This window comes from Olea europaea, chromosome 16 (assembly GCF_002742605.1).
Source record: "Olea europaea var. sylvestris chromosome 16, O_europaea_v1, whole genome shotgun sequence".
In the NCBI taxonomy this organism is placed as follows: Eukaryota; Viridiplantae; Streptophyta; class Magnoliopsida; order Lamiales; family Oleaceae; genus Olea; species Olea europaea.
The window spans coordinates 16,353,524-16,376,856 of NC_036252.1; the positions used below are offsets into that span (position 1 = coordinate 16,353,524).

Sequence of the window (23,333 nt, forward strand, 5' to 3'; positions counted from 1 at the left end):
ATCCCTTGATCAACACTAGGTATGGACATGGTTTGGATTGGGTTGGTTTTGAGTTCAACTCGAAATCAAAATTGGATCGGTTGATTTGGGTAAAGTCTAACCCAAACTAACCTAATCTAACTATTGAAACTGAACCAAATTAAATAGTTTTGGGTCGATTTGATTTGGTTAATTTGTTTGAACATTTTTCCAGTTTAAAAAATTGCCTACCTATTTTGGGTTAAAAAGTTTGTTTGCCTGTTTATATAACTTTTTTTTTTTATGCTTGCGTATTTCGTATTGGCTATATAGTAAATGTCAATTTTTTTCCAAAATCATCCAATAGTTACCAACAAACAATTACATCAAAATGAAAAACAGTGTTACCATATGAATTTGTGATTTACAATAAACAATTCATCTCCTTGCTTTTCTTTCTTTTCTTCTGCAATTTGGAATTTTGGTAGAAAAAGTGTACATGGTGAAAAAATTATTAGAGAAAAAAATTATATTTATGTTTTAAAGATTTTATGTTTTTAAGTTTAAAAATATGAATTTTAAAATGAAAAAAATATATATTAACAAGTTATGTCAGTAAATTGAACTAGCCCAATTCAACTTTTTGATGGTTAAAATTAACCAAATCAAACCGAATTTTTTTGTTCAAATTGGCCCAAATCGATTTGACTTGATTTGGTCGGGTTTTTGAAATTTTTCCGACCCTAGTCAACACTGATCCGCACCCCACATCACTAAATCTTCACATTAACATTGCCATCTTTTACTTCTTCTTCCTCTATTTTTTTTTATTTTTTTGGTGACTCAAATGTCTAGTTTCGTTCGTATGTTTTGATTCATTTTGAATCTTTCGCTATGAGATTGTAGTGCTTATTGTTTGTACATCTTTATCTTTTTTATTTGCCTAGAAATGTCCGAAGTTGTTATATTTCACTTTGTTCTTATTTGTCCGGTATGTCCGATATACTTGTAAATGAGTTTTGATCAATAAATTTTATATTTATCGATATATATATATCCCGTCACGGAGATTCGAACTTCCGAATTTCGCTCTTCATTGAGAAGCTTCCTAATTTACCACCGTCCCGTGCCCAACACTGCCATCTTTTAACCAATGAATGTCAAACGAGTAAATTTAACCAATACTTACTGAATTTTAAACTTGGTTACTACTTGCTCACTCATTTTTCACAAGTTACTGAATGCTCACTCATCTTTTTATATAGTTACTCATCTACCACGCGTCTCTTCAAATAATTGGGCTACTTTTGCGACAACTTTTCGACAATTTTCGACCACCAAGAATGTCGAATTTTGATACCGTTGAAAATCCCACGATGTCCTCTTCAATTACCACCCAAAATCTTCTTATAACTCCAAGGGATTCGATCGAAAAATTGCCTTAAAAGTAGCCAAAAATTCTAAAAATCTGCGCAGATTTTTAGAATTTTTGGGTGACTTTTAAGGCAATTTTTCGGCAACTTCCGACCATCAAAATTGTCGAATTTTGATACCGTTAGAAAGTTCACAATATCTTTTTCAATTACCACCCAAAATTTCCTCATAAATCCAAAGGATTCGATCAGAATAAATTCACAAAGTCAACATCTCGAACTTTGTTAAGCTTTTCGCCTTTTCGGAATGCTGATTTTGTGGGTTTATTCCGATCGAATCCTTTGGAGCTATGGAGAAATTTTGGTTGGTAATTGAAGAGGACATTGTGGAATTTCCAACGGTATCAAAATTCGACAGTTTTGATGGTCGAAAGTTGTCGAAAAATTGCCTTAAAAGTCGCCTAAAAATTTGAAAATTTGGGCAGATTTTCAGAATTTTTGGGCGACTTTTAATTCAATTTTCCGATCGAATCCCTTGGAGTTATAGAGAGATTTTGGGTGGTAATTGAAGAGGATATTGTAGGCTTTCCAATGATATCAAAATTAGATTTTTTGGTTGTCGAAAATTGTCGAAAAATTGCCATAAAAATCGTTCAATTATTTGAAGAGAAGATTGGTGGATGAGTAACTATATAGAAAGATAAGTGACTATTCAGTAACCCGTAAAATATGAACGAATAAGTAGTAATCAAGTTTAAACTTCTCTAAGCATTGGTTAAATTTACTCAATGTCAAACTAATGTGCATACCGACGTTTCTTTTTCTTTGTGTGTGAAGTCACCCAACCGCAAGTCCGACGAAACCTAAAGTCCAAACAAAAGATCAGAATCGATTCTCCTATTTCTTAACGACAAAAACCCTCTTTAATCCCACTCAAATCTTCATTTTCTCATAAAAATATCCTAAATTTATCAATTATTATGACTTCCAACGGAGCGCCTCTTGTCAGTTAACTGTTTATGTTCAATCAATTTTTATATGTTCAATTTATTAATTTTAAAGGAATTTCATTTATTTCATGGTTCTGGGCTTTGAATTTTGTAGGCAGATGCTGATACGAAGAACAGCTTGGAGAAGATCAAAAGACAGCTGGCGTCTAGCTCCGGCAGAAATTTGTTGCAAGGCCCTCTTCTCAAAAGATCGGAAACGGTAAAAAATGGATACTTTCCTTCTTTGTGATTTTGAAGTATCTGATATTATAATTCCGAATTTCACATAATTTTGTGAAAATTAGGGACTAACAAAACAATTAGGCTATCAGACTTGCGAATTTTATACTTCCCGTGTTAATTGTTAGAGTATGATCCTCAGTCTCAATTGAACTATTAACTGATTACTTTGATGGAATTTTACAGTTATTTATACTGCAACTCGTAATCAATGCTGAAGCCTGCTATTTTAATCGAAAGTCATTGGTTTTTAATTTATAATTTTCTTAATCCAGCTTTTTTTTTTTTTTTTTTTTATTTCTTCTTGTGAAATCATGGGTTGATGAAATCTAGATCATTGACTTCGTGCATTAGTGATCTGTCTCAATTTCTCATTTTTCTCCATTTGTATGGGCTTAGCCAATTTAATAATGCTTTGCTTATGTTCATAAATGGACCGGTTAATTTCCCAGCAATTCAACATGTTAAAATCTATATAATGGTATATTGGTATTGTAACATTAACCTTCTAGCTGTATTCTCTGGCAACTTACTAAGCGCCTAACTGCCATGAGAACATCAACTAGAAGTGAAAATATTTCTATTAATTTGATAGGATAAGACCCAATTTTTTTTATTATTTTTTATTTTATTATTATTATTAATTTTTTTTTTTTTTTTTGGTCATTGCAAGATGGTTTTGGCATTTTATCTTAGGTTAAAATCCCACAAAGATAGATTTTGAAGGGTTGACATGTTAAAAATTCTTTGTGTTTTTAACTTTCTGTTCAATGATGGAAATAAGAAAAATTGTCCAGGTCAAAAGGAGAGGAAATAGGATTACATCGTTACAATTTTTATTGGAGATAGCATAAATATTATTATTTGTTTCATATGTGCCTACCTATAGGGTAAGTCGATTGCGTTAAGATTCAATCCTGTTACAGGAGGGTGAATCTATGTAGCCGAAGCTTTATAGAGTGTAGGAAAAGAGGGCCGTTAATTAAGTATAATATGAGTACTCTTCTTGGAGAGAAGATTGATATTGGAGAGTCTATTGTGTATTATTTCGTAGCTTATGATCTTATATTAGCTAATACTTTTCAAATGAAATAAATAACATTTGAGAGTGAGCCAAACAAGATATTGTTATTAATTAGGAGGTTGCATTAATCAACTTATAAAGACTGAGAATGCTTTAAACTATGTAACATAGAACTTTAGTCTCGGATATTTATTTAGACAACAATGAAGGTTGCAAAGATCTTAGTAAGATATATTGGGACATTTGCCAGGGAGGCGTTGGTTGTCTGATATTTATTTGATTAATGTGTTAACACAAGGGTTGAAAAATTATGCCCGTCATCATCTTTCTTACCCTTTAGTTTCTTCCCGGGGTGTTTGGGCAAACATGTTTTGCAAGTTTTGAACAGCAGTTCAAAAACCATAAGATCCTGTTTGAAGATTACAGATAATTATGTCGATAGCTTTCCTAAATAATCCTGTATTATTTATCTTCATTGAAGTTCTGGCCAACTTCTTGTATTTGATTTTGCTTGCAAGCGTCTCTATTTACTTGATACTTTTGAACAGCTGAGAAAATGGAATGAGAGGTGGGTGATTTTAGATCCGACAACTGGGAAAATGGAGTACAAGTATGGCACTGCAAGTAACACTTTCTTTCGTCGTTAGTGATTTTTGTCTCAACTTTGAGGTGTTTTACTAAAGGTTCTGTATGTATGGGGTCTATAGGTTACGGAGAAATGAACCAACGGTGAAAGGAACCATGGTATTTGATGCAAATAGTACTATAACAATATCTCCTGTGAACTTCCAGTAAGATTCTTATTTTAGTTTGGTTTTCATTCTATAATAAATTTATTATTTTTTCATGCATTGAATTAGATTTTACCTGAAGATTAGGGATAATTATGTTGATGTCTTTTTCTTCTTTTTCTTGATTCAGGGGACTGCCGAAGTATGATGGCTGCTGTTTCTGTATCCATGTTGAATGTTTAAATTACTTTTCTCGTGTTCCTTTGTTTCTTTACCTTTCCATTTTTATATCATCAGATAAGAAATAATAAAAACGAGGAGGATGGGGGTGTGGATGTGTGGAGGGGATTCTGAAAAGCTGGGATTGAAAAACCTTGAACTAAATCAAATAAAATTTGTTGTTTTTCTTTTATTTTTTTCTTTCTTCGGAGGTGAGAGAAGTCTGTTTTGATTATTGACTTACTGCTTAGATATTGGAACGCCACAGAAAAAAGATTGTTTCCTTTGTGCAGAAACTCCTGGTGCTGCTAAAGCATGGGTAAAAACTTTACAGTGAGTTCTCAATGCTTTCCTGCACTTATGTGCTTTTGCAACTTCTCTTTTTATTGCTTTCTATGTTGTATGTGAAGCTAACATTGTGATGGTGTTTAAAGTTCTCCTATATGTGATAGTACTTGACAACATTCGAATGAGATCTTAAATTGTCTTTTGTCCAACTTTTTGGCAGTTCCTTTATCCTTTTCTCACTTTTTGTGGAGCTTACAGGTGTCAAATTGAACTTGCAACATTTAGACTAGATTGTTTTCCTAGGTTAAATACCTTCATCTTTTTGCTTCAATTCAGTAATTAATTTTTCTTTTCTTTTCTTCTTTTTACGTTGCATGAGAATTTGTTTCGCTACATGATTAGGCACTTTTTCACTGTCTTAAGTACTCAAGTTCATTTCTATTAAGTGGCTATAAGAGCATTTCCCAAAGTCTCTTACTAAATGACATTTTTTATAAGCATCTATTAGACTCAAACACTTCAATATAACTTTTTGAATTGCATTTAATGAGTTGCAAGTTTCAATGTTCCACTTCTTGATATTTGAAAATTTTCAAAGATTGGCACCTGATTCGTTTTAAAAAGAATATATTAAATAAAGGGAGGGAAAAACAATAAATACTTCTCGAAAAAAGTAAAATGAAGAGATAAAATTAAAAAATATGCAATTTAAAAATAAGGAAACTATACGTGATGCTTTGTAATAGAGAGCATCTTTAAATTTAAAGACTAAATTTTTTTACATCCCTATTAATGTTCTTTAGTTTTAACTCTTCATTTTACTTTTTCTCAACAAGAATTTATTGTTTTTTCCCTCCTTTTTTATGTTATATATTTTTCAGAACTATATGTCAATGGCTAAAACATTAATTTTTCAAATAATTCAAGAAGTGGCGATTGAAAATCTTAATTCATTGAATGCAATTAATATAGTATACAAATAGATGAGTTTGGCTCTACAAATTTGAAGAGCCAAATGTACTCTATTTAAAAAGTTAAATTAGAGAGCTTGAGCCTAATTTTAAGGATTGACTCTTTAAAGTAAAGAGCATTTTACTTTTAAAGAGTCTTTCATGATGCTCTAATAAAATTGGTACATTCCAACCATATGCTCAGAATGAAGGAATATTATGCATTGTGTTGTTTGATTGTCATTTCGAATCATGTATTGAACTATATGTGCAAGTCCCGAATGATTCCCTATCAGAAAAAAAAATGCATAGATATAATGGATTAGTCATACTTGTATCGAAACTATTTATTTTGGTTTTTTGTTTTTTCAAAATTTACGGTTCCTCTTCCAAAATGTAGTGCAACACAATTGGTTCTAAAGGCTCATAAAGAGGCTGTGAATACCTTAAGCGGGAATGGATCCACAAAACTAGGAACAGTTGCCACTGTAGTTGCTGCTGCTAATTCAACAGCCCTGGAGGCTTCTAAAGAAATTGAAGCGGCAATGCAGATTTCCATGAGGAATGCCTTGGGAGTGATGTTAAATAAAACTCCTGATGCTCCTATGGATGATTTGTCAATTATGAAGGTGAGAAAATCATTAATATTTTTGTTCAGTATTGCTTCAAACACTTCTCTTTCTTTTACGGAAAATTACCTTAGCAAGAGATAGTGATGGGTTTGCAAGGTACAGTGTCGACTTTGATTTCTGTTGATCTAAATCTTGCTGAAACCTAGGTGATTTATGTTGTGAAATGATGAGCATGTGTTTGATTTTCTTGGATCAGCTCTTAATAATCATGAAAAGAACAAGGAAAATGCCAAATTATTTGTTCAGATTAGAATAATCTGTTGTCAGAATATGCAAATGTTTTTACAGACATGAACAGACATTGAAGGCGATAAATTGAAAATAAGGTCATTTTATCTAAATATATTGTTATGTTGATGGAGTGATGTTAAAAATTCAATGGTGGAGCTTGTTGGCATTATAAGTTTTGCAATCGGGTTCTCTTTTCAATCTTGTAAGCATAGATTTCTTCAATATTTTCGGAAATTCTCAGTTCATAGGTTCGAGTTCACGTCTATTAATAAAAATCGTCATGGTAAACCTAGAATCAGTTGTTTGAATCAGCTGGTTTCACATTGTTAATTTGGAAAAGCGAAATCATTTGAGGACTTGAGCAACTCCACTAAGATGGGGAAGGTCTTTCTTGGAGTTCTTTAAACCAATTTTCACTAAAATTTGATCTTCTTTTCTTGTGGCCTTGATGAGTTAATTGACTTCCTGGCCTTAGCTAAGATGGATGACATAAAAATGTAGGCCAATATGAAAGGCTTTGATATGTTAGTAATCCATTTGAGTTTGACTGGATTTACCTCTTGTTCCTGCTGGGTTTTTTGTGGATATCGTTTTAGGGGAGTCAGATAAACTAAGAAGATACTGAATCAAGGGTTTGAAATGGTTAATGTTGTTCAATTATATTAATGGAAACTGGTATAGTCGTATTTGGTCTAGAAGTCATTAGTAACGTAAATGCGCTGGCCTGGTTGACCCAACCTTCTAATCCATTGAGTTGGTTTCTACTATGGTCTAAGCAAGATTTGGTCCATGCTTATATAGCTAGTCTGCTCCGAGTCTCTAGAGTATAAATAATATAGAACTCATCTCGGCCCCTAGCACCACACATAACTTGGGATGGTTTGGATGTGCTAAGTCTCGACAACATGTAAAATTATTCGAGTCTGTATTCAAAGGATAACATGGGAGAAGAATGTGTCTCATTGACTAGTATTCAGTGTGTTAACTTAATATACCTTGTAGGTTAATGAAAGGGTAAACAGCATAATACCCTCTACATATTGGCCAAACTATCGAAAATCCCCCTACCTTTTGGAAATAGCAGAAAACGTCCATGTTTGAAATGTTTAGTGTGGAATACCCCCTACCATTCATTTTCTCGATAAAAATTTATGAAATGACAAATATACCCTGCCAATCAAATAGAAAAAGAAAAGAAACAAATAAAAAATTAATTACAATCATGGAGGTAAAATTTTCTAAAATTTAAAATAAGTAAAATAAGTCCCAAATAAAAAATTAGAAAATCAAAGCAAAAAAAAAATAATGATAATAATAATAATAATAAAATAAAATTTACCCTTCTCATCATTTTCTCCAGCAATCACCATTCACCATCGTTGCCACCACTAATGCTACCACCTCCTGTCGCTATCGTCGCCGCAATGAAACCTTAAATCAAGATCAAAAACCCAAAATACAAAGCCCAATTCAGCTCCTGCAGCCATCAACCTCTTTTGCTCATCAAACGCAAGCTTATCAAAATGCAACCGGTTCCTCATCCTCCTAGAAGCATTTACAGAGCCAACATTCAAGCATCAATGTATATTCATGGTCAGAATTTTTCTGTGCAAATTCACCTTAAGAATTTTATGTTCCTTGTTAATGGGAGTTCAAAAAACTTATCGAATCATTTACACAAGTATTTTAACTCACTGTTGAGGTCGGTGTCCACCAAAAGAGTAACCATCAGTGGAAATGAGGTGCAAAAGCCCATACAATTTCATAGCACCCAGAGCAGACCTCAAGAACCTCAAATCACTACCAAACGAATCAAAATCAATAAAATCAAAGTAATACCTCCTCAATTAACACTATGGTGGTAGCTGCGAGCATATTGAGATCATGACCAGTGGCACTCTCATGGAGGAAGGTGTCGCCAATGTCGAAGTAGTGGCCCTTATTAGATATATAGCATTTTGGTGGGCTTTGGGATTTGGGGGTTTGGTGGGTGAAGGGGTTAGAGGTTTAAAGGAAAAGAGATAAACAATTGCTCTAATGGGAATGGTGGGTGAGGGAGTTAGGGGTTTGGGGACATAAATTATTGCTATAATAATTTTAAATAGAAAAGGAGAACCAGAGAGTGCAGATTGAAAAATAAAAATGGAGAACCAGACACTGTAAGGATGGCGATGGCGACGGTGAATGGTGGTGGTTGGAGAGGAAGAATGAAGAGGAATTGTTTTTTTTTTAATTATTTATTTGGGATTTTTATGTATCTTTTTGAAAAATCTGGGACTATGGTTGTAATTATTATTATTATTATTATTATTATTATTATTATTATTATTATTATTATTTTGTTTCTTTTCTTTTTGTTTTATTTAAATGAGAGGGTATATTCGTCATTTCATAAATTTTTATTCAGAAAGTGGATGGTTGGGGTATTTCACACTAAACGTTTTAAACGAGGACTTTTTCACTATTTTTAAAATGTAGATGGTTTTCGACAGTCTGACCAATAAGTAGGAGGGTATTGTGCTGATCAGCTTAATGAAGTTAAGCTCAAGTTTGGTAAAAATTCAAATTCAAATTCAAATTTTAATTTAAGTCAAAATTAACTAGTTTTAATCAGACATTTTGTGAGATCCATAACTTTTCAACCACACATTTCATCAATTTTTATCAAAATTTACAAAATATTTGATTTTAATCCCCCCAAATAGGGGCTAAAAAAGAAGAAAGTACCTTGATTCTTATAAAGTTATAAGAAAGTTCCAATGACAGTAAAAAATGAGATTAAATAATGACTAAAAATACTAGGGGTAGCTCAGTGTCGAATCTTAGGTCTCCAATGATCACCAGTTCAAGTTCCCTTAGGGTTATTGAGATGAGTATCCGACTGTAAATTTCAGGGGCTCGTGAGATTAGTCAAAGTGCGTTGTTTCTTTTCTTTTTGTTTTATTTAAATGAGAGGGTATATTCGTCATTTCATAAATTTTTATTCAGAAAGTGGATGGTTGGGGTATTTCACACTAAACGTTTTAAACGAGGACTTTTTCACTATTTTTAAAATGTAGATGGTTTTCGACAGTCTGACCAATAAGTAGGAGGGTATTGTGCTGATCAGCTTAATGAAGTTAAGCTCAAGTTTGGTAAAAATTCAAATTCAAATTCAAATTTTAATTTAAGTCAAAATTAACTAGTTTTAATCAGACATTTTGTGAGATCCATAACTTTTCAACCACACATTTCATCAATTTTTATCAAAATTTACAAAATATTTGATTTTAATCCCCCCAAATAGGGGCTAAAAAAGAAGAAAGTACCTTGATTCTTATAAAGTTATAAGAAAGTTCCAATGACAGTAAAAAATGAGATTAAATAATGACTAAAAATACTAGGGGTAGCTCAGTGTCGAATCTTAGGTCTCCAATGATCACCAGTTCAAGTTCCCTTAGGGTTATTGAGATGAGTATCCGACTGTAAATTTCAGGGGCTCGTGAGATTAGTCAAAGTGCGTATAACTTGGGCTGGACACCCACGGTCATAAAAAAAAATAATGACTAAAAATACTACAAGTTTTTTAACCTCAGTGGAAAAAATTTAAAGATGAAGCATCCCTGTGTTAAGAGGTGATAATAACGATTTATTACACTGATTAATCACCAAGCTGCGCCACTGGAAAAAGGTTAATTTTGTCTTCATTTTGAATTTTTATGACCGACTTTCTATCCTTAGTTTAGTTTATCTTAGCACCAATTTCTACCTTCCATCACTGCTAGCGGCGTGTGACTCTTGAGCTGGCATGTGACTCTTGAGCATCCTCATCACTTTTGTACATTTGCAATCTATCTACATATTCAGTCAAATCCTTCTAGACTCGCAATGTCAATGTGACAACCTTCCGTTGAGGCTCTTCTGTCCTCCAAATCTTTCTTATCTAAACTAAATGAATTTTTGAAGCTATTAGTAAATTGAGTCGTCTAAACAAGAATATGGTATTCTCATTGAGTGTTTACACCGCTTTAAATTATACACCTCACTTTTCTTCTTCAATATTGTTTCTAAACCAAGTATAAGCTAGAAGTGGTGCATCTAGAAAACAAACACTTAGATTTCTTAAATCTACCTAAAAGTATGAATGCATTTTTGGAGTTAATGAACTTGATAATATAAAGGAATTTGAGGATCTATGCAAGGATGTATATAGCCACAAAGAGAAACATGTCATAGTATTTATGCTATTCTATCATAGCATTTGTGCTTTTTTTCCTTTTTTTTTCCCTTTTATAGCAACAAATTTGCCAATTTTTGCCCATTATATTGTTATAGACACAATTTAGCATGACAATCCGAGCCTCGTGCCCAAGCTGTTATATAGTTCATATTGTTCGCTTTGGAAAAGCGTGAACCTATCTTACTCCCTTACAGATTTCCGTTAAGTTCTCTAACATTCGAGCCTAAGACCTTTACTCGTGCCTAATTGGTATCGGGATTTAGTTTAAGTCTCCCATGCGGCAAAGACCGTGTGTTTTGAATCTTGGGGGACGAGATAGAAATTCGTAAGGAGATAATATGGGTTTGGACCTCCCAAAGCGGGCAGTATGCATGATATAACAATTTGGGCAAAGAGCTCGGGTCGTTACAGTTAGTACAACGAGTCAGGTGCAGGAAAGGTCTTGTGCTAAGCCTTTCCTCTAATTAAATTTTCTTCTCCTCTAATATTCACGTAAGACTAGAACAAACTGCTATTTATATTATACATTGAAGTCAGTCCTTGAATTGAATCATTCTCTATCAAGATGTTACATTTCCACCAAAAAGGAAAGAAGACGAAGGGGGAGCCTTTACCGTGGAAACAATCTACGTTTCTATTAATCAGAAGGTAAAATTTCATAAAATCAAATTAGGTAGCAACATATAAATAGGATTCCTAGTAACAAACATAAATTTGTTGCATAATAGTTTGTAGAAAGGCACAGGATTAAGTTATCTCTTGCACAAATAAAAAAGATCTATAGAGATTAAACATTTGCATGCTGTGTAACATATTAAAGTTTCCTCTAGGAACCAATGCTTTCTTTATCATCATATACATGGAATTCCATCTTAACTCGGTGTCAACTGTATACATGAAAATTTAGTTTTATCATTGTATTCAAGCAGGAGCATCACGCCATCTTAATTACAAATGAATATTGTGAGATGCATATCACATTTTTTACTTCTTTTTTCTCATTATATAAGGTTTTTAATGTTTTTGGTCTCCTTTTTTTAACTCTCCTTTTTTAGTATTTGGATTTTATAATTTTTTTATTTCGACTACATATAATGCCATATCATATTAATTGTGCAATGGTTTTATGATGAGGTCTGCATCAGCGTACTTTTTGCCAATAGTACTACAGCATCAGCATGTATGTTAGTCAAACTGATTGAAACGGAAGGAATTAGACAATTGTGCCTAACACTTTGGATCCATAAAGGCAAGTTGGGAAGTCAAGCAAAGGAAATAATCAATTGTAGTTCAGTGTCCCAAATAAACCCAGGGGATAAGTATGGTGATCCCCTATGTTATTCCCCCTTAAGTGTATCAATTAGTTGTTACTGGAACAAAAAAGTGCACTGAAATCATATCTCTGTACCACAAAAAATCATGAAAGCATATGCTAAGCATCTGGGGCCTACCAATGAGCCTGCATTTTATACCATTAAAATTTTCTATGAATTAAAACTTCCAGTATCTTGGATGATGGGCATTTAGACTTCCCAACTCAATTTCAACACGTGGTTCATATGTACAACTTAGTCTAAATCTAACTACTTTGGTTTAGTTGATGCAATGTCATCTTTTGTGGCTTAAATAGTTACTTCAACAATGCTGCAGGAAACACTAAGGGTGAAGGATGAAGAGCTCCAAAATTTGTCAAGGGACCTTCGTGCTAGGGATTCAACAATAAAAGAGATATCAGAGAAACTGTCTGAAACCGCTGAAGCTGCTGAAGCTGCAGCATCTGCTGCTCATACCATGGATGAGCAAAGGAGAATTGCATGCGTTGAGATTGAGCGCTTAACAAGAGACTCAGAGAAACGTCTCGAGTCATCTACATTGAAGGTATAGTTTATTCTCACCATTTGTACCATTTTGTTGTATATTGTAAGCTTGGTTATGAGTTTTATTTTTGGTTGATAATGTGTCATTTACTTTATAGTTGAGAGAATTGGAAGAAAATATTACGACTCTAAGCAGGGAAAGAGATCAATTGATAAAACAGAGAGATTCCGCCCTTCAGGAAGCACATTTGTGGCGTACTGAGCTTGGAAAAGCTAGAGAACGTGTTGTAATATTGGAAGGAGCTGTTGTTCGAGCAGAAGAGAAGGTCAGAGTTACAGAGGGTGATGCTGGAGCTAAAATAAAGGAAGCAATGGAAAGAGAAGCAGCTGCTGCTAAGGAGAAGCTGGAACTGCTTGAGTACATAGATAAGCTACAAGAGCAGCTAAAAAGGTTTATATTAATCTATATAAAATCTTGATAATTAGATGGTTTGCCTGCCTAATTTTGCAAATCTTTGTGATATTAAAAACCTATTAGAAGATTAGCAAACTTGACTCTGTTTAGATGTCTGCCAAAATTGTTGCCAAACCAGAAAAGGTTGTAGTTCTGATGTTGATCAAGAACAAGTTTGAAACAGAGTATTTGCAAATCTTTGTGATATTAAAAACCTATTAGAAGATTAGCAAACTTGACTCTGTTTAGATGTCAGCCAAAATTGTTGCCAAACCAGAAAAGGTTGTAGTTCTGATGTTGATCAAGAACAAGTTTGAAACAGAGTAATTAAAACCCTTTTTTTTTTTTTTTAGCAAATAACAAAATACAAAATATTTGAGTACTTAGATAATCTTATTAAATTAAAAGTCGTATATTTAGTTTGAACTGTTTCTCTATGCACTGTTCTCGCTCATCTTGTTCCTCTTTTGGGACCTGGATAAAATAACAAAACTGATCTATGGAAGCGATGATGAAAATAAATGCAGTATTTGTTGGCTTTCTTTTTATTGTATATGTTTTAAGACAATGTCTGTTTTCCTGCTGACAGGCAGCAGGTTGAAACCAGGCAAGTCATCGAGGAGAAGACCGAGTCTTGCTCGGGCATGGGTGGTGACTTACCAAGGACAAAGCATGTGAATCCATCAGAAGAGAATGTGGACAAAGCATGTCTGAGTGTTACAAAGGCATTACCTGAACCTGCAGAGAGTGAATGGAGTGATATTCAGACGACAGAGGCAACAATAGCTGATGTAAGAGAGGTTTCCCCTGATACAGAAAGAAGCAGTCTCGATATACCTGTGGTTACTTCCCCTGTCAATGGCCACCACGAGCATTCCTCTTCTCACCAACCTTAGTTTTTAAAGCTCTTGTTAACTCAAAAGACCATGGGCTTGCAGGATCAAAAGGTCAGTTAACAAGGAAAATCAATATTTATCGACATATATATTCGTTCACATGTTTTAATGCCTCAGTTTGGTCGACTCACATCCTTGTGTGTTTTGGTAATCTTAATGAATTTGAGTATTAAACGCCTGTAAAATTTGGGGCCATACAATCAACTGCTGTTTCATACCGGTTGAGTCCAGAAAGTCACTAGGATGTAAATTTTCTCTCCGTTTTATTTTACATCAATACTTACATGTTATCAATATATATCTTTGCTGGTGTGCCATGATAGAACTTGTTAATATCACACGCACGACTGGTTTAAAATGTAGCTAAGCTGGTGTTCCATGACACAACTTGTTTAACATTTCACAAGTGACTGGTTCGACATGTAGCTAGGCTGACTGCTTTTACATTATGTGAAAATGCTATATCTCGAGGAGCTTGACCTAAAATTACATGGAACAAGATACAAATGTTTCAAATAATTTTTTATTTATTGAGTGAAGTGGAAAAAATATCCACATATGGGAACCAACTCTTCCATAGCAGTATATCCTTTGTTTCATATCTCTACACCTAATTTATTGGATTAATGTTCTCAATAAAAAGATCTCCCTCTAATACGATAAAAGTCATAATAGGGTAGGAAACTAGAAAATCAGCATTTATTCCTGTCTTTATGTTAAAAACAGTGGTTACATTTCTGTGTATCTTAATGGAAGACACCAGGTCCGATATTCTTACTGCATCCTTGTATATAATGGTAAAGTATTTATACTTTCTTTTAAGATATGCTAAACCATTTAGGCTCCATTTAGTTTAGATTGTTTGAGCTTATTATTGTGTTAATCAAACATCACATTTTTTTCTGATCATAGTGATTAAATAATCCAAATCGAGCTGGTTGATTAAGACATTATTCAATCATATAGCGATTCTGGAAGTTGCCAATGCATTTTAACATTGAGTGTGTTGTAGAATTAGAATCTCATGATGACAAGGTCGCATATATGTGGTATTATTGAAAATGTGAGAACCAACACTATGCAACTAAGATGGTAGCGATCTCTTCGCTTTCTATTCTCTCTGTATGGTATGACATTGTGCTTATTGGTTATAGATACACCACTGTTATTAGTCGAGTATCGTGAACTAGAATTTACATGAAATAATTATAGGCGAAAAAGTGGGTTTTTTTTACTGCTTTTTGTGCATTTTGCTGCTTGTAAGTTTCATCACAATTTATGATGCATTATTAAGCCCCTATTTGATGGCCATTATTTTGAGAAAATAGAGTGATTTTTTGAAGAATGTGGTTAAAAAGTAAGGAAAAGTTTTGAATTTACGTACAAAATAATGTAAATGTATGGTTGAAAATGAGTATGAGAATGAAAGAGTTTAGAAATAATGGTTGTCAAACAGGGGCTAAAACAGTTGTTTAGCTTTGCCTCTCCATGTGTTTGTTTTTTGCAGACGACATTCGTGTGTTGATGTCATTTTCTACCAAGATAGTATACAAAACTTTAGAGGTATTCTAGGCTACAATTTGGATTTGAGATTTATGCTTATATCTTGGAGGAATAGTATATAGCCAAACCATCCAAAGAACTTGGAAAATCCTTTTGAAAATATATATATAAACGTCAAAGTTACATCCGGGCCCTTAGAATTATTGTTTCACGGATTTGTTAGCTAGTTTTTATAGACTTCATCTCATGAAGATAGGCTTGTTTCTATTTTCAAATAGATTAAAAAAAAAATGTTCTTAATATAGTTTAAAATATCATTTTTTTTCTTGCATTTTTTCTAATACATCTTACATTAAATAATGATTTAAATAAGAGTATTTCATATTTGTTGACAACAAGATATATTTATATATATTGGACCTTTTGAATAACAGTTCGGAAGATCTCATGAAAATTGAACATTTGCGTCTAGAAGATATAAAACAGAGTTTTCTAACTCATACGGCTCTGCAATCATTTGGTGTCCCCTTGAGTATATTAAAAATTAAAAAATTATATATACTATAAATTACATATAATTTGGGAAAGACGAAAATAAAAAAAAGCAAGCTTATCTTTGTGGAACGAAGGGAGAATAGAAAACCAAAAAATCTTGTAAACCTTCTTTTCAGCTTTGGTTCTCAATGATGTTGGATCTTTTTATTCGTATTGATGATAATAAAGTAACTAGCCTGTGCGAAGCATGATCAACCATCACTATTCAATTGCATTTGCATTTTCTACGGAGATGTTATTGCGCAACTTTAGAGGTAAAATTAATTCGTAATGACAAAATAACATTTAACAAATTTTGTAGAATATATTAAAGGTGATGATTGAGGATAAATTTTTGATTCTCAATTTTATCTTTACTTTAGCTATAGGTTCACTGTACCCTCATTTATCCTTATATCTTTAATTTTTCGTTTTACTCTTACATTTTTATATTTAAGGTCAATAATATCTTTAAAATTAAATTCATTTCAACTAAATTCAATTATTTTTAAAATTAATATTATTCATTTTTTAAATGAATTCAATTAATTTCCAATAAACACTATTATTATTAATTATTAGTATATGATTAATAAAAATTTATATAAAAACAAATAAAAATTATAATGATGCTATATATATAAATAATATGAAATGGCATAGACTATCAAGTCAGATAATATTAATATATAGAATTTATAACAACCATGAAATTATATATACAAATATTTTTAAACTTAATATTGCATTCTTAAAAGATTTCATTGAAAATAAGACGTAATAGTTAAGGAATTCTGTTAATTAACATTCGCTTGTAAACATTTTGTTTCCCATTAATGTAAAAATGAGAATGAAAAATATAGTCGTTACGAACTCCACACAAGAGATAGAAATTCAAATACGGTGACTTGATGTGATGGATAATGATTATATTTTTTTAATTTTAATGGCCAAGTAATGGGATACCAACAGTGGCTAAATGAAAAGTCATTTTCTAATAACCCATAAACTCTTTAATTACCGTTAATATACATTAATTTGATAAAGTATCAACGAAAAATCATTTTTCAATAGCCTAATTGTGAATAGATGATAAACATTTGATTTCGCATTATATTTTTACATTTTTATATTTATGTTAAACAACACCTTTAAGATAATTAATAATTATTATTGCTTTTAAAAACTAAGTAAATTTTGAAATATAAGTTATTAAATCAAATTTAAGTTCAAGTGCAATGATAGAATCAATCAGTAACAGAATTGGTAACAGTCCCACAAGAGTCTATTGATTTGTTATTCGATAAAAAATTTTCCTTCGGATAAATGCTAACCATAAAAGTAGTGGAGAGTAATTAACAGGGGCGTTGCGAGGGGGCAGACTTTGCCCTCCAAGCCTAATTTTTTTTTAAAAGTAAAACAAAAATTTAATAAAAATTCTTTTTTTCTCTTAATGAAATTATTTTTTCAATGTATCAACTCACTATAAACCCCATTTGGCCCCCATTTTCTAGAAATAAAAATGGGTGAAATAATATTTTTTTTAAAAATGAGTGGTTGAAAAAGAAGAAAAATTGTTCGATTTACGTATGTTGACACATAAAAATTCAGCCCAAGTCGAACAACCCAAGGAGTAAAGCCCAATTGGAGAATCCCCAAAACAGACGGCCCAAAGAATGAAGTCCAATCAAACGAGTCAAGGTGAAGGCCCAAACAAGAGGCCCAAGAATGCGGTAATGCCATCGCCCAAGTTTGCAAGTCGCTCAGAATCTGAACGAACGGGTGTCATACGGTCGCTCAGAGCTGTTATTCTACTCTCGCCCAAACTTTCAAGTCGCCCAAGGTGTCAACAAACATAACGCATCGTAATTATCAAGGAATGCAATTATTAAGGCAGTTGTTAAAGTAGCCTTATCACGTTCCACAACTCAAGGAAGTCAATCGAAGGCAGTTGGACGATGAAAGATAATGGCAGCAGTTAAAAGGCGGTTTCATGACAAAATGACCACTACAAAGAAAGTGGGTAGTTATAGGACGATCAAGCAGTTTTCAGAGTAGTTAATCACAAAGAGATCGTCTATGAGGTATAAAAGGGAGAAAAGGCGTAGAAGCAAAGGACCGAATCCAAAACTCTCGAACAAGAGAATATGTAATTTTCATTTCTTTAGCTTTTAGACTTAAGTACTTTCCTTTCTGTAACTCGTGTGCTTGCGCCCCTTGGAGGCACGTTGTTTTTCGTTTCCAATTGTAAAGTTCATCGCCAATAAAAGAACACCCCTTTTTGGGACTTTGTCTCAAGAGGTTTCGTCCCTTACACAATCGTCTGATCCCCTTTAATTGTTAGCGAGTTAACCCGCGCGAAACAACGTATAATATTATTTATTGAAAGATTGTGTTATTGAAAATATAAAAGAGAAAAATGAAATGTAATGCAATGAAATTTAATGAAGTTCAAACGGGGGCTAAATTTTTTGTCACCCCAGTTCCACCCCGATTGTTAATCTTACTTCATTATAAATGGCAACTAATATGTGATAATTGTTTATAACCTATGATCATCATCAAATCCTTGTTTGAGCTCCATTTTTCCAAAAGCCCTGTTAGGCTTGCAGGCCCCTGTTTCACAGGGGCTTGCCAGAGCACACACAATACGTGAGGCCCACGTGATATTTTTTTAAAAATATATGTGGGGCCCACTACACAGTGAGTGGTCCTCTAAAACATCTGTAAAAATACCCCTGTACACTAGGTTTTTTCCTTTTGCAGTAACTCATTTTCAATCATACATTTTTCAGTAAAATGATTTTACACATAAGTAAAAAATTTCATATTTTTTAATCACACATTCTCAAAAAAATCACATTCAAAAACATATTTTTTTCTCCAAAATGGGGCTCAAACAATGCCTAAATAAAGTTATAGACAATCGTTTATATTAAAGTTCTCTTTTATTAAATTTTTTTTTTTTTTTTTTTTTAATATATGCTCTGCTAATTTGCAAAGCATGTGACTGCACGCGTCTTATAGAATGTAGCAACTTTCCCTTTTGTTTCAACAAATCATCAATGCTGTTTGAAATTGAGTTTCTAGTCCCCAACTGTGCACAGTTGTCATATAGAATGTTTCTTTGTGACATTATTATTATTATTTGTTTCATTGTTTCTTTGTGACATCATTATTATTTGTTTCAAAGTTGCTTTTACATTTATAGCCTATTTGGAAGTGATATTTTGGCTCAAAAGATTAATTTTTTGATCGTTATTTTACTATTCTAACCGTCATATTTCAATTTCTTCTCTTACAGATGGACCTCACTTTTTTTTTAACGATCAAAAAATCAATTCTCAAAATCATTCCCAAACAAGCTCTTAATATTCCAATTTCCACATGCTTGCTCGCAGGGAAGGATTGGGGGGGGGGGGGGGGGGGGGTAGTGCCCNTTTTGGGGGGGGGGGGGGTAGGGCTGTAGTTCCCCTATCAGGTCCAACAACTTTTTTTTAAAAGGTATTATTTTATTTTATTTTTTAAAAATCAATTTTTTATGTGTAAAATTTTTTTTTTCCTCACATTGTAACCAAATTTGAAATTTTATAACCTGGTCTTGGATCCGTCCCTGCTTGATGGTCTGTTGATTCATCTATAAACAAAATAGGTTATTAATTAATTGAAATAAATTGCACGGACATTGCCATGAGAGGTCTCATTGATTTTTGGCTTCCAGCTCCATGTGAAGAGATCCAACAAGCTCGGGTGCCCAATTTATTTTTGATCTGATTTAATTGAAAAATTACCCTTGGAGTTCTTGACATTTATAAAATACAACATTCAGGTCCTCATTCGATTTTATTTTTTTTCTCCCTTTTTCTTATCGTTTCTTTTGTTCTAATTTGGCTGAGAAGGAAAATTTAACATCTCATTAAATCATCTCTTATTAGAAAATAGCAAGACACCATTTCTTAGGTATGATGTCAAATTTTAAGTAAGGCGGCTAAAACAAGATGCCAAATTTGAACTCTTATTAAAGTATCTCTTGTAATATTCATTTTTCTCTAAATTTATTTTCAACCACACATATATAGGGTTCACAATTTTATCAATTTTTCAATTGTATATTTCATTAACAAAATCAAACGTGAGTTAAATGTGTAAAACATTTCGAAAAGAAAAATAGAATTTTTTTTTTCGAAATAGAAACCACTCTCAAATTGAATTTTATAAAATAAGTTCAAGAAAAAATGAATTTTAAAATATATGAGCCAAACGGGGGCAATATAAAGACATAAAAACTATGTAATTCAAAAATTGAAGATATCAGAATGGAAATTTGTCGTGTCCCACCTAAATTTTTCAAAATATTGTTACATAAATTCTTTTTAATAAAAGGAAAGACATAATTTCAAAGGGAATATTACTTTTTCGATAAATTTAATGGAAAATAACCTTGTTGGGACAGAATATTTTTCAAACAATAATACTATTTACAGTCATTTACTACTATATTCATTTTATATGATATACATGTGGCGATTAATAATTATTATATAAGGTAATAAAAAAATTATCATATATATACTACGTAAAACGACCGCGATATCGAGTAATTGCAAATAGATACTCTTTTTCAAAGAGATGGCGTGATTGTCATAGTTGCGTGATTGTCATGGCTTTTGTAAATTTTTCAAAACCATTGACTTTCTTTTTCTTTCTAAAATCTCTCTCTACATTATGCTTTCCACTCTCTCTCCCAAGAAATCCAAGACAATGGAACTCAACAACAATTTACGCTCCGTCAAATCTCACATTTCTTGGAATCACTGTACATGGCTTTGCATAACAATTCTTTTACAGCTTTTGATTATAGTCTACCTCAACCGTGCTTCGTCGGCGCCACCGTCTCTACCCTCCATCCGCCACCAGTTTCAGGCTTCTGCTCCAGAAGACCAAACTTGCAAATATGGAAGAATATATGTATATGACCTTCCACCATCTCTCAACAAAGACCTTTTAGAAAATTGCAGGGATTTAGACCCCTGGAGTTCCCGTTGCAACGCCGTGTCCAATGGTGGTTTCGGGCCGAAAGCCACCGGCCTCGACGGAGTTGTGCCGAAGAATCTTTCCCAGTCCTGGTACTGGACAGATATGTACGCTGCTGAAGTGATTTATCATGACAGAATGTTGAATTACAAGTGTAGAACCCTAAATCAAGAAGAGGCTACAGCTTTTTACATTCCTTTTTATGTTGGACTTGCTGTAGGGAAATATTTATGGTTTAATTATACATCAAAAGATCGAGATCAACACAGTGTGATGATGCTTGATTGGGTTAAAAATCAGCCTCCCTGGATTAGCAGCAACGGCTCTGATCATTTCATCATGCTGGGGAGATTAACATGGGATTTTCGAAGATTGACAGATAGTGACACTGAATGGGGAACAAGTTTCATTTACATGCCTTTGATGAAAAATGTTTTACGTTTATCAGTCGAAAGAAGTCAATGGGATCCACTGGAAATCAGTGTTCCTTATCCCACTGCATTCCATCCTCGATCCGATTCCGATATACTTCAATGGCAAGAGACTATTCGTGCACGAAAACGAACAAGCCTCTTTAGTTTTGTGGGCGCTACGCGTAGAAAGATCAAAAACGATTTTCGTGGGGTACTAATGAGTTATTGTAAGAACGAAACGGGCTCGTGTAGAGTCGTAGATTGCTCGATAACGCGTTGTTATGACGGTGCACCCTCGATTCTTGAAGCCTTTTTGGATTCGGATTTTTGCTTACAGCCTAAAGGGGATGGTTTTACTAGAAGATCTATGTTTGACTGCATGCTGGCCGGTTCGATCCCGGTTTATTTTTGGAGAGGAAGTTTTGAGAATCAGTATGAATGGCATATGCCTTTAGCTGCAAAAACTTATTCAGTGTTCATAGACCATAATGATGTGAGAAAAGGAACTTCCATTAGAAGAGTTTTGGAGGGTTATAGTAGAGAAAAAGTTAGAAAAATGAGAGAAAAAATAATTGATTTTTTGCCTAAATTTTTGTATGGAAGATCTAATTCGAATTTAGGGATTTTCACGGACGCGTTCGATATTTCTATGGACGGAGTTTTGAGAAGGTTTAGGCAGGAAAAGGCTAGAAGGGGACGGATGAATCGTGTAAACATCTAACATTAGGAGGAGGAAGAAGAAGACGACATTGATTATTTTCGCAATTTAATTACTTTTTTGGTATGTATAGTTGTTGGAAAGTGTTGTTGATTTTGATGTATACAATTGGCAAAAAGCAATAATCTTTAGTATGAATTTCAAAGAATTTAAAACAATTATTTACATGTTTGCTTTATTTATAGATTGTGTAGTTTTCACTTTAATTTCTTCTTATAGAGATACAATTCAAAAATTTTGAGGAAAAAACAAAATCTATACGTATACTAAATATTGAAAAAAAATATAAAAAAATTGAGTATTGCATAGTCACAAATATGTATTAAGGAAAATATAAATAAATGAAATAGAGTATAATGAACAAAATTAAATTTTTCATTTTATTTTATTGTCATTTTCTAAAACTAATTTTATTCAGTCTTATTCAATTTCACAATGACTAAGATTTCAAGCGTGTTCTCCCCTTTTTAATGTAAACCGTACATGGAAAGAAAAAGGTGGTCCTCCATTAAAGTCACAATGTGAATGGCAATTACAGTAGGAAAAAAATGTAGCAGTGGTACCTAAATTAATTGTTGAATAGAAAATTGATCCTCAACCTTCAATATACTAGCAAAATAAGTCTCCACTGAACAAATGAATTTCCATCAAGGCCATGTTTGATTTCGCTAATAATTAGATTTTTAGTAAAAAAAACAGTTGCGTTAGACACACCTTCTGTTCGTAAAACCTGTTAGCAACGGAAAATTTCGTCTCTAAAGCTACTGTTTTTAGTAGTTGATAAGAGTTGATGAAATGGATGGATGAAGAGTTGATGAAAATTGTGTATCCTATAAAATACGTAGTTAGACTAAAATTTATCGACTTTTTTAACTAAATCATATAGCTCTCATGAAAATTGTTTCACTTTCGAATCTATCAACACAATTTAGGTTGAGGGAACTAGAATCTAGTTTCATAAAATTAGATACATAATTAATTTCCTTTCTAAGATATTTTGAAGACACATAACAAGGATTGAAGTTAGTTGGACTTGTTGATCAATGTCATTCAGACTTAACCCCCCGTTTGGTGGGGATTCATATTTTGATTTTAATCTAAATCAAAGTC

At 32.9% G+C, this 23,333-nt stretch overlaps 2 protein-coding genes across 2 annotated transcripts; both read left to right on the forward strand.

Moving 5' to 3' along the window:
• The first annotated feature begins 2,133 nt into the window (after positions 1-2,133).
• On the forward strand, positions 2,134-14,338 carry LOC111412286 (switch-associated protein 70). Its single transcript, XM_023043144.1, has 10 exons — positions 2,134-2,335; positions 2,436-2,540; positions 4,133-4,194; positions 4,292-4,375; positions 4,506-4,537; positions 4,786-4,867; positions 6,173-6,401; positions 12,505-12,732; positions 12,830-13,122; positions 13,715-14,338. The coding sequence occupies exons 1-10, from the start codon at positions 2,312-2,314 to the stop codon at positions 14,019-14,021; spliced, it is 1,446 nt and encodes a 481-aa protein (XP_022898912.1). The 5' UTR covers positions 2,134-2,311; the 3' UTR covers positions 14,022-14,338.
• A 6,334-nt stretch (positions 14,339-20,672) lies between these two features.
• Positions 20,673-22,368, forward strand: LOC111412287 (xyloglucan galactosyltransferase XLT2-like). The gene has a single exon (XM_023043145.1). It carries the CDS (start codon positions 20,784-20,786, stop codon positions 22,224-22,226), a length of 1,443 nt encoding a protein of 480 aa, XP_022898913.1. The 5' UTR covers positions 20,673-20,783; the 3' UTR covers positions 22,227-22,368.
• The last annotated feature ends 965 nt before the right edge of the window (positions 22,369-23,333 follow it).

What these genes read in the sequence shown, in the direction of transcription:
- LOC111412286 (XM_023043144.1), top strand. Translation starts at nt 2,312, where the DNA reads ATGACTTCCAACGGAGCGCCTCTT. An exon ending in ACTGGGAAAATGGAGTACAA is followed by an intron (nt 4,195 to 4,291) that starts GTATGGCACTGC and finishes TGGGGTCTATAG; the next exon opens with GTTACGGAGAAATGAACCAA. An exon ending in ATATCTCCTGTGAACTTCCA is followed by an intron (nt 4,376 to 4,505) that starts GTAAGATTCTTA and finishes TTCTTGATTCAG; the next exon opens with GGGACTGCCGAAGTATGATG.
- LOC111412287 (XM_023043145.1), top strand. Translation starts at nt 20,784, where the DNA reads ATGCTTTCCACTCTCTCTCCCAAGAAATCCAAGACAATGGAACTCAAC.